Here is a 12,164-nt window from a genome sequence, read left to right on the forward strand (position 1 = left end):
GAAAAGACCCTGATGTTGGGAAAGATGGAGGGTGCAAGGAGAAGGGGACGACAGAGGACGAGATGGTGGGACAGTGTCCTTGAAGCTACCAGCATGAGTTTGACCAAACTGTGGGAGGCAGTGGAAGACAGGAGGGCCTGGCGTGCTCTGGTCCATGGGGTCATGAAGAGTCAGATACGACTAAACGACAATAACATCTCCCCCACCACCATATCTTCTTCTTCTTCTATCACTCGTAGCCGAGTAAGATTGTCTTCCATAAACACTGTTTTAACAATGAGTCCGTAAGTGACTGTGGACTCAAATTCTGGATCCACACGTCCTTCCACAGTGGGGACATTGGTTTCTGGGTGAGAGTTGATCACGGTGTGGATTTGCCAAGCGTGCCTTCCTCTTAGCATGTTTCTCCCATGTTTCTCCCACCATATACCACACACACACGACACCTTTTTTGTGGTTTAAAAATTACACAGTTCCATTCCTCCTGGGATAGCTCAGTCAGCAGAGCACAAGACTCTTGATCTCAGAGTTGTGGGTTCGAGCTCCATATTGGGCAAAGGATTCCTGCATTGCAGGGGGGTTGGACTAGATGACCGGTGTGGTCCCTTCCAACTCTATGATTCTCTCTTCCATTCCTTCCTGGCGGCTCAGAATGGGCAAACGATTCATTTTTAAAAAGACCACCACACCAGTGAAATTAAAAGTTACCCTCCTGCACGCATGCCAGCTTAATCCGGATGTTGAATGCCAGCCCAACAAGGGAAAGTTTTACAGCTCTTCCCAACAACTAAAGTTCTCAGGGTGCCAAATTCTTCCCCTGGTACGAGATTCTGCTTATGAGGGAGGGAACACATAAAAGCCTAAAATATTCCAGCAGAGCAGGGGATGTTGTGCTTGAGCTTCTTTCAACACTTTGTGCTGGGGGGGGGGTGTCAGCGGGGAGAGACAGAAACCAAAAGGCATTGCAGCACGTGGAAGACAGATTAAAACCAGGTTGCTTTTTGCCCAGGGTGCTGCCTCTTCATTCCTGTGGCTTCCAGAACATGTGGACTCATGTTGTTTATAAGACCTTGACAGTTGCTATAAACTCTGAAAATAAAAAAAAGATAAAGAAAAAATTTGCTAGCCACACGGGCCATGATCTAGAATCCACACCGTAATCAAATCTTCAGAGAAGCAGATCACGGCCGGAGCTGGGAGACGTTCTGCAGATCTGCTAATGTTCACACTGGTGTCTGTAGTCTGACAGCAAAGGGCTCTGCATACGATGGGAGGGCTGGCTGGACCCCTGCGCCACGGCACTTGGGTATGGAAGCCATTCAGTGCCACCAGCGATGCTCTAGGATGCAATCCAGGGACTGGCAAGCCACTTCCGACTGGGAGGTGATTGATGGCAATGCCAGAGTCGGTTCTGAGAGCTTAAGCATGCCTGTCATCTGAACACAGAAGAATCACACACCACAGAGGAACCCGTATCTCCCACCCCCTTTTGGTTGCCCAAGTCCCCGATCTAAAGGGCCTTCCAGAACAGCCACTCACACAGAGATGCATCAGGCAACCCCCTCTCAGGTGTTAGGCAATTCTGCTGGCTTTCCTGCACCCAACCACATTCACTGTACACATGTGTCAGATTTCTACCTCTGTACCTGCAAGGGGAGACTGACTGAAAAGTGGAATGGCTACAGCTGTGATGAATCATACCCATACCCAGCAAGCAGCCTTTTTGGAGGCCTTGGAATTCATCATCGCAGCGTTTATTCAATTTCTTGCTGCATGCAAACATCACGGAGGCACGCAACTGGGGAATTACTGACCTGAGTAAACTAGAGGCACGACTCATTTTTAACAATGAGGGCCCGACTAAATGTTTCACAGGACTACATTGATTCGTGCTTTTGCATTTCTGGGTGTATGTGCATTTTAAGTGAGATGTGAGCCTGATGCTGTCTAGCTGTTCCTGGACTGCAACTTCCACCATCCCTGACCAACGGCCACACTGGCTGGGGCTGATGGGAAGTGGAGTCTAACCATTATCCTGAGGCCCCCAGGTTCCCCACCACTATCCTAACCCTCTCCACAGAAAGAGGCTTTTCCTACATTAAAAATGGCCTGCCTGCTTTTGGTCTGGAAATCAAACCAAAAAAGAGGGGAGAGAGGGGAATTTTTGCAAACTACCTTCGACTGCTATACATGTTGCAAGTTCTACAGAGAACTAAATACAGAAAGGTGTGTGGCAGAAACTCTGTCTCAAAGATGGTACCTTGCTGGCCTGTTGACATGTAAAGCAGCCAGAGACTGCAAAAGAACCTTTGCTGTTGTCTCTGCATCCTTTGGCATATTTCAGACGCAGGCTATTGATGCAATTGCTCCAGCAAACAGTTGCACAGCACCTGAAGGAAACTCCACGTTAAACCCACAAATTTCAGGGGAGCACAAAAAGCCCACAGAATACTGGATGCAGAATGTACCTTCCCAAAAAACTCAGGCTTCGCATTTAACACACCCCCCCCCCCATCAGCATGTTTCAAGTCCTCTTGGGACAGCAAAGATGTGCTTGGAAACGTATGGGGCAATGTCTGCTAAGACTCCGCAGAAGCCAGAGGTGGCTTGGGCAAAACTCCTTCCCCTTTGACTAATAGAGCAAAACATATGCAAAATAGTAAAAACTGGATAATAAATTCTGCCAAGTGAAATAATTTATATCTGTTGCAGAACCCAGTGTCCAGAGGAGGGCAACCAAAATGGTCAAAGGCCTGGAAACGATGCCTTATGAGGAACGGCTAAGGGAGCTGGGCATGTTTAGCCTGGAGAAGAGGAGGTTAAGGGGTGATATGATAGCCATGTTCAAATATATAAAAGGATGTCACATAGAGGAGGGAGAAAGGTTGTTTTCTGCTGCTCCAGAGAAGCGGACACGGAGGAATGGCTCCAAACTACAAGAAAGAAGATTCCACCTAAACATTAGGAAGAACGTCCTGACAGTAAGAGCTGTTTGACAGTGGAATTTGCTGCCAAGGAGTGTGGTGGAGTCTCCTTCTTTGGAGGTCTTTAAGCAGAGGCTTGACAACCATATGTCAGGAGTGCTCTGATGGTGTTTCCTGCTTGGCAGGGGGTTGGACTCGATGGCCCTTGTGGTCTCTTCCAACTCTATGATTCTATGATTCAGTGTCTCCTGGTGCTGAATTTCAAGTGCAGAATTTCAACTCCCTGCCATGCCAAGCGCATAATGCACACGGCCCTGTTCATAAAGCCTACATTTGCTAGCTTGTGAATCCTACAGTATAACCCCAGATGGGGTGGGTGCCCAAAGAGAAAAATCTAAATCATTTAGTATCCCCTCTTCCTCTAATTAACAGCAGGGATTGCAGCCCACTGGGATGGTGGCTTGCGGACTGAAGTTCTCAGCCCCCCTGAAATGAATGGGGGGTGCACAAGAGCACTTCCCTTCACAGCAAGACTACCTCCAAATCCCTCCTTCCATCCACATCTATTCTAGACACCCTACCATTGTGGTTAACTGTTAGCTCTTTAGGTCTGCCAGGCCAGAAGACCAGAACTGGGAAGGATGTGCCACACGGCGATATTTTTAGAGCAAGGTAGGAAACCTGTCTGTGGGTTGCGTGCCCTCCACCCTCTCGACAGAACTCCATGGCTCTTTGAAGTTTTACGGCCTTAGAAAAAGGCCTGCTGGGGTACATTTGGGTGGCGTCCAGGGCACCGCTGGAACACAGGCAGCAATTCACTCCACTTCATTTGGGGCAGGCCATTCACCATCTCAGTGGCTGACGAAAGCCAGAACAGCTCAGCTCCTGCGTTTAAAAAAGGCTACCAACTGCAGCGTTAAAGCAAACCGTCAGGGCTATCTTGTTCACAGCACTCCAGAGCAAATGCCACAATCTCTTCCTCTAGAGTTCACCGGGCGCAAGGATCGTCTACAGCAAGCCTTCAAGTCAAAAGGAATTCCACTAGCCAGGCTTTACTGCTGAGGGGTCAAAATTAAACAGGCTGGTTGAGACCTGAACAGCAGCCCACTCAATGCCTTAGAGAAAGTAACCAAGCTACAGTGGTACCTTGGGTTACATACGCTTCAGGTTACATACGCTTCAGGTTACAGAATCCGCTAACCCAGAAATAGTGCTCCAGGTTAAGAACTTTGCTTCAGGATGAGAACAGAAATCATGCTCCGGAGGCGCAGCGGCAGCAGGAGGCCCCATTAGCTAAAGTGGTCTTCGGGTTAAGAACAGTTTCAGGTTAAGTACGGACCTCCGGAACAAATTAAGTACTTAACCTGAGGTACCACTGTAATTGCAAACTGTCCAATCCCAGACAACCCTTCAAAAATAAAAAATGTGTTCTATTCTGTGGCACCCCCTATAAGTACGCACTGACACATTAAAAGCAGGATCCTACTGAACACACATAAACCAGCGTTGCTTATGTCAAAATTCCAAGCCGGTTTTGTGCTGCAAACCCTGGTTTTATGCCACCGCAACACAGACATACTTGGGAGAGAGGGCCCAGCGAACACCTGAAGCCCAGTGTTGTCCTATCTCCTCCCAACGCCTGGTGAAGTTTTGTGCTGGCTTTGTGGTACAAACTCTGGGAGCCCTCATGTCTGAGGATATGTTCTGAAAGCACAGGAGGCCGCAAGCTTGTTGAAGCTAAGCAGGTCTAGTTCTGGTCAGTGCCTAGATGTGTGGACGGCCTGGGAACCCTTGGCTTCTGGGATGTAAGGAAGGTGAGACATAAATGCAGAAAATAAATACCCTCTAAGCACCTGGTTGACCTCTGCTGCTTTAGGTAAAGGTACCCCTGACAGTTAAGTCCAGTCGCGAACGACTCTGGGGTTGCAGCGCTCATCTCGCTTTACAGGCCGAGGGAGCCGGCATTTGTCCGCTTCCACAGACAGTTTTTCCAGGTCATGTGGCCAGCATGACTAAGCCGCTTCTGGCGAAGCCAGAGCAGCGCATGGAAATGCCGTTTACCTTTCCGCCGGAGCGGTACCTATTTATCTACTTGCACTGCGTGCTTTTGAACTGCTAGGTTGGCAGGAGCTGGGACCGAACAACGGGAGCTCACCCTGTCGCAGGGCTTCGAACCGCCGACCTTCCGATCGCCAAGCCCAAGGCTCAGTGGTTTACACCACAGCACCACCCGTGTCCCCCACTACTGCTTTAAGCTACCACAGTAAGCAGCTGCAAGGGAGAAACCAGGGCACTATTTCCCCCGACACCATCAGCCATTGTGGGGATTGGCTCCAGGCCAGGTTGAGATGCATGGAGGTCTTCCCAACTGCTGCCTGAAAATGTCTTTAAGAGCCCCTGCTCTTGCTGGACTGATACATGGTGGAGCGTCCATCAGCGCCACTTTTCAAAAGGAAGCTCATAAGAGGAAGCAAGAGGATGTGATCAATAGCTGCCCACTGAATTTGCCGCTCAGGTTATATTCAGCTAACTTGCAGTGGAGCCAGGGATGAAATACAGGCCCAGAAGGCTGCTCCCCAAACACGGCAGCTCAGTTTATAGCTCCAACTGTCAGGAAGGCTCATTCTCGACAGCTCATAGCGGCTCCTGGAAATGAAGCACTTTTGCCATTCCATTGTGCAACTGTCAGGCTTTATGGACTATGTGATGTTGCTCAGAAGCAGCGGCTCCTGCATTTTCTGCATTCCGGCTGCCGAAGTCCGCGTCAATCCTTTTGGCGAGGAACGCTGTGCTACCTGCCACAGGAGCGCAGGGATTCCAGGGAATGTCTGAGGGTGCATTAGCCAGGCTTGCTTGCCCTCCCCGTTGCCCTGAGTGAACCGAGGGCAAGCCCCACAACACCAGCCAAGGCAACGGCAACCACCAACACTGTGGCCACTTACTGCAGGGAAGGTTAATAATCAACTTATAGCCTGCCCTTTTATTAAAAGTAATCAAAGTGGCACACAACAAAACCATGAAAGCACAGGATGGTAATCCAACTAGCATGTCCTATCAGTGTAAGGATTTCTGCTTGCACAATGGAAGTGCCCCCCCCCCCCAATCCCTGCACGGCCCTTACATCTATTTAACTGAGCAAGCGTTGATCCTTGTGCTGACAGGACACACTCGTTGAATACCACAGAATATTGGATATATTACTGATATAATATGATCAGTAAAATGCAAAGAAATGCAACCAAAAACTTAAAAACAAAACAAAAACACAAGCCTGGCAGCTGCAAGAGTCGGTTATGTTCTACATTAAAATTAGCAAGAATATGACTTGGCTAGTTTCACTCACAAAGAACACCCCCCCCCCCCACTGAAGTAAAGGTGTGTTCTGTTTCTGGTAGATGCCACATGAAGAGGGAGCTGTGTCAGTTCCAACTGGGAGGGCAATGAAGGGTCATGTTCACTTGCTGCTGAGTCTCCTGAGATGGCGCTGAGAGCAAGGGCTTCTGACACTGATCTCAATTCCCAGGCAGCCCTACATAGGAGCAGGTAACTGGTCCTCTGAAGGCTAGAACCAGCACCATGGAAGGGGCTCCAAAGCAAAAAAGAAGCCAAAGGAATAGGCAGAGAGTGTGTGCTTGAGCTCAGCGTAATATAAAAGCTTTGTGTTATCTCTTACGTCTTGGGGTCCAGGTAGCTTTGCCCAGGCCCATTCACAGTGAGCTTCATGCATGTGCAGGGAGCTGGAGCCAGGTCTCCCCGATTCAGATCCAACACCCAACCCAACTTCTCAATTTACACAGCCAATTGCAAAATAATGTGACTTGTGTGGCTAGATGCAGGTCTTTTAGTAATGCTATGCAGAGCGAAAGCAGCTTGGGTTTGAACCCCCCACGGCAGGCTGCATTTACTGCAGTGCCACAACCCTACCCCCCACAACATTTAATCGGGGCTGGCCCACCCATGAGGCACAGCGTGGCAACTGCCTCAGGCGGCAGAATCCACTGGGCCAGCAGATCTTGCTGCTGATTTGCTTCCTCCCTTGTTCCCGATCATAGGTGTAGATCCTCTCTTACCCTTTCTTCCCTGGCGGGCAGGGGGGAGCCATTTGGGGGTCTGCCTCAAGTGCTGAAATGTCTTGGGCTGGCCCTGCATTTAATTCTGTTTTTCCACCACCCCAAGGGAAAATTCATCATTCCTATTTTATGGATGGGGTACTGGTGCCAAGAATGTCTGGATCTGCCAGGGCCTTGAAGTGAGTCCAGCTTCACAGGTCTTCCACGTCCAAGTCCAACATTATGCTCCACTGTACTAAGACTAACTCTCCACTCGATCTAGTTCATCTTTTGAAAATCAAAGATGCTAATTGCTCCCATGTCTTCCGAGCTGTACAGATATCTGCTTTGGATCAACCAATACCCACCCCTCTTTCCTTCTTCTGCAGCAAGCCGGTAAGGCAATAGCATCTAGCAGGAGGGCTTATTATCCTGCAGTTGACTCTACTTGCTCTCTAGAGTAATCCATGAGCTCATCCAGATCAGGTTCCACTTTCCCCATCCTCAGCTATATTCATAGACGATTAGGTAAAGCATTTACACCCTACTCCACGGCTGAAAAGGATCCCAAAGCGGCTTGCATAAAACCATTAGCAAACAAGGCAGGCCTTGCTCTTCCGAGCTGATCGTATTCAGTGAGCTTTCTTCATCTGATAAGAACTCTGCATTGCTTTACAAACCACGTGCCAGAAAGAGATAGTGCCTCATGAGCCTTCTCCTTTTGTTCAGAAATAGATAGGGATGATGCACACTGTGTTTGGCTGTGGTGCCTGTTGGTATGGTGGACCAAGGATAATAATTTTGCCTGGTTCTTTGTACAGGTTGGCTTAAAAATTCAGATATATTTTCAACGAGGCTTCACCCCTATTGCATCCAGTAAAACAAGCAGCAGGGCCAATCCTGTGGATAAGCTTAAGGAACAAACACCAATATTGTCTGTATGACATGTGCACTTAAAAAAATTGCATACTGGTTTAGAGACTACACTGCACTTACAACTGCCTTGCTTTCAATCTTGACCACACTTGTTCAGTGTTTTATAGGTCAATGAAATCTGAAGATGCTTTCTATCTCTGCCTAGGATTTCAAAACGCAGCATTTTACTTAATCGAGAACATATGTTGCTCAACTTCACAGGAACCAAGGAAAGCTGAAGCCTTAAAATGTTATACCTGGTTCAGCTTTCTGAGAATCTCTTGCTCCCCTCTTTTTTAAAAAATAATCAAGTTTTTAGTCCTTAAGGGTTTTGTGGCAGGCTTGACACAGTGTGGGCAATGTCCCAGGTGCCAGAACAGATGCAGGATAAAACTGCCCATGTTCACAGTGCAGAGCTTCAGCTCCTTGCCACTCCCCCTGCCTGGGAAAAATCTGTGGTGGGTCAGAATAATGTAAAATAGGCAAAATCATGTAACTCGTCTTGATTTAAATAATTTATACAGTTTACTCATTTATTTTTAAAAAGTCTGGACTACAGACAGCCCTAGAATCATAGAATTGGAAGGGACCTGATGGATCATCTGGTCCAACCCCCAGCAACGCAGGAATCCTGCCCACAGCTGCCCCTGGCTGGACTCAAACCACCAACCTTCTGGTTAACAGCCAGACGCACTACCCCAATGATCAAGGTAGCCGTCTTCCTCAGCCTTTCCTGAACCACAGAAGCTCTTCGGCTATTCCCCCATATCTTAGCCCCAGTAATGATTACAAAGTACAGATCTCCAACGCCAAGCACCTTTCTTGCCCATCTTCTGTAGACTGCAGGAACTATGGACAGGCAGCTTCTCACTTCTGCGTCTTGCATATCACATAGCGCACCACTGGCACAATATGTGGGGAGCGAAGCAGCAGCAGCAGGAAAGGGAGAGAGCTGTGCTTACGTTCAGTAGATGCCTCCCAATTTCCCAAGTCTAACATGCAAAGGAACAGGATGAGGCTTTTACATCGGATCTATTAACTAATGACATTACATGCATCAGAGAGTTGGAACAACCTAGTAGGATGCTTGCCAAGGCCTCTTGCTTAGCACTTTTGTACAAACAGGAAGGCTTTTACATGTGGATGTTCTCAGGTGTCTTATGCTACAGGTGGGTTGTTTTAAACTGAATCTACCCCAACCTACACTGAGAAAGAATATTACTTTTTAAACTGCCGTTTCGAGAAGGCATCTTACTTTTTTACATTGCTGCAACAACTTAAATCCAGGACGCTGTTCCCAGAAAGCCAAACATGTCGTTTCCCAGGACAAGGTGCTATTTTTAAAGAAGAGAGTTACACTTCAAAAATTTGCGCAACAATTTAGAATGGTGGCCTGTTCCAGGAAATCCAGTATGGCTAAGCTAAAAAACCTTTGTACCAGACACAAGATATGCTCACACATGCTATTTATTAGTATGGACCATGGGCCCACGTACAGCCCTGCTATACAGAAGTGAAAGAAACCTCCAAATTCAGTAAAAAAATGCAGGGCAATATCCCAGAGAGCAGGGCTTCCAAGGAAGTTTGAGAAAGCGACGTACTGAAAAATGAGTCACCAACACAATGCTCCGTCACGGCCTTTTCGGGCTGCGTGGTATGAACCAAAGCTTCATTTAGCCTGGGAAGGACTGTGGGCAGCCATCCCACAATCTAGACTGGGAGAGAAATGTGCTCCTGAGCCAAAATCAGAGGCCCAAGAGGCTGCCTGCTTGCCACTGGAGACTAGAAATGAACTTCAGCACATTCCTCTGCATGGACGACCCATTAAGAAGTAAACATTCCTTGGATATGCTGATTGTCCCCATCAAATCAACACATTTGCACCCAAGGCCTCCAGAGCTCTGCTGTTTTCATCACTGTGCAATGGATCAATCCAGCTGGTCATCTACCTGTGCTGGGCCTGTGGCTTTGGTCTCTGAAGAGTTTTTACTCTCCTGTTTAGCTTTTCCTTGCACTGAAAGCCAAGTCATAAACCAGGGAAAGGTGTAAAAAAAAAAATGCTACTGAATGCAAACCGAAAGACCAATAGTCCACTCAAACAGGCGGTAAAATGAAAACTGCTCCAAGTTTAAAACTGTGACCTCAGCGGTTTGCCTGGGGAAAGAGGAGCGTTTCTGTGAGGTTTCTGTCCCCTGGACAGCAAGAAAGGTAGCTCCTTGGAGATGGCACACTTTGATATAATGATACTCACGCCCAAGCATCTCTTGCAATTTTCTGAACTCAAATATCGTTACAAAAATGAAGTTTTGTTCCTTGAAGAATGCCACTCGCTAAAGCAACTGCTATTGCAGGGCTGTAGCAGCTTCTGTCTCCTTCAGCCAAGGGCTTTTCTCTCTTGCATACCTCCCTGGCTGAAGATCCATTACTCACCTTTGGGCAGAGGATCTCTGTCTGCTGGATCATGATAAGGGCAGACGCAATCAAAGCGCCTTGACGCACATAGTTCACAGGATCATTTGTCATTGGCTCGAGCAAATTAATTGCTTCCTATTCGGAGAAAAAAAGAAGAGCACACATAATATTAACTGTATTACTTTTTAAACACCAGGCTTTCATCAGGATTATCAGATTAGGATCTTCAAGAAGGCCACGGAATAGAGCTTTGCTTATTTTTATTGAGATTGATATATTTCCCCACCACACGGATAACAGGGCAAAGGGTGTGAAAACAGCGATTACTGTTTTCTAAAAAGCATTTCCTCAATTTAAGCTCAAAAACAGAAGGGAGATTTAACACTTTCCTGAAGGAAATGTGTGTTTGTTAGAAGCTTAGGTGTGACAGGTAAGCAATTTATCTGATGCTATAAATGATGCCTATTTTAGGCAACGGGGAGTTTTGTTTTGTCTCGCCAGTACCAGCTTTGATGAGCTCCTTGAACATCAATGCACTTTAGTTGACTCATTGATGTGCCTCAGGGCCCACACTGAGAAAATCCTATTCCCCAATCATACTTTCACCTCTCTCAAAGGAGCAGTCTCTGAACTGGACCTCTAAAAACTTAAGAACCTGGGTTGTGGGAAAGCATGTGAGGAAAGGGAGGGAATATCTAAAATGTATGGAAATACTTTATAAGCCAAAACACATGGATGAGTTCCTCAGCTATGGGGGTATCAAAATTGTGTACCTCCATGTGACTAAAAGCTGAAATGTGGTATTATGTAATTCAAACGCATTTCAGATTGTTAGAAAAATTGGGTATTTGCACACTCCCCCCCCCCCCGAAACCACCTCACACCACACAGAAACTTGGAATTCGGTGCAAACCTACCTGAAGGCCTGGAAAAGTATTTTTTCTACATCTGATGTTCAAAACCCAGGACATGATGACGTGCATCAGAGGGCAATACTCTTAGCACAGAATGGGCTGTAGGAACCTCAGCCTCTTACACACCTGAATCAGCATTGTGGGGGTTCCCAGTAGCAGCCGAGTATGCATACACTCCATGCCAAATTTACTCGCTAACCCACTTTAGAGCTGGAAAATGGATCTGATGGCCCACTTAGAATCAGAGAGGTGGAAGAGGCCTCAAAGGGCGTGCAGTCCAATGCCCCCCACCCGCCAGGCTGACACAGGAAATCCAACTACTATAGCATCCTTGGTAGAATCAGATTTAAAAATCACCTGAAGAAGCAATGTCTTAAATAAAAGACAGGCTGATGAAGTACAGGTTTCGTGTACAAGGGGTTATTATTCTGAACTTTTTGTTTCTTTCACAGCACAAGCTTTCCAAAACCTTTGCTCTAATTATATGGCCTTTTACAAGCCGAGTTGTATTTTTGTGCATTTATTGGCCCAGGCCTAATCTGTAACCTTGCGTGAGTTCATGCCTATTTATAGCGGATGCGTGAGGGAAGTGCCTCTTTGGCCTAACAAAAAGCTTAACTTCGTTTCCAATCTCCCTAGTTCTAAAATATTAACTTGGCCTTTAAAATAGGTTGATGCAGGCCCTGGAAGACACACTGATATAAACAGATGCTCAAGATCCTTTATTTTAGAAATAAACAATAAAAAAGTACAGAGCTGCAGCCAAGCAGGTTCTATTATCCTGCCCATACAAATTGAGAAATAAAACAGACTCAGACTGCGAATACCAAACGGCTGACCATTTTTGTCCACTACAGGCAGATGCTCGCACTACAAAGAGGGGGTAAAACTGGGGCTTGCTCCACCCTTCCTGCAACATAGGTGCTTAGTCCACATCACTGTCTGGTGGA

The 12,164-nt window shown here is 47.1% G+C and overlaps 1 protein-coding gene across 1 annotated transcript in view; it reads right to left on the bottom strand.

Moving 5' to 3' along the window:
• Nucleotides 1-12,164, bottom strand: part of PSMD1 (proteasome 26S subunit, non-ATPase 1) — a 91,707-nt gene that overhangs the window by 18,637 nt on the left and 60,906 nt on the right. Inside the window, exon 18 of the mRNA XM_081862191.1 lies at nt 10,319-10,435. Coding sequence (XP_081718317.1) covers nt 10,319-10,435 — 117 coding nt within the window. The remainder of the gene's footprint in view (nt 1-10,318; nt 10,436-12,164) is intronic.

Source organism: Podarcis erhardii (genome assembly GCF_964252035.2).
Source record: "Podarcis erhardii genome assembly, chromosome: 5".
NCBI classification, from domain to species: domain Eukaryota; kingdom Metazoa; phylum Chordata; class Lepidosauria; order Squamata; family Lacertidae; genus Podarcis; species Podarcis erhardii.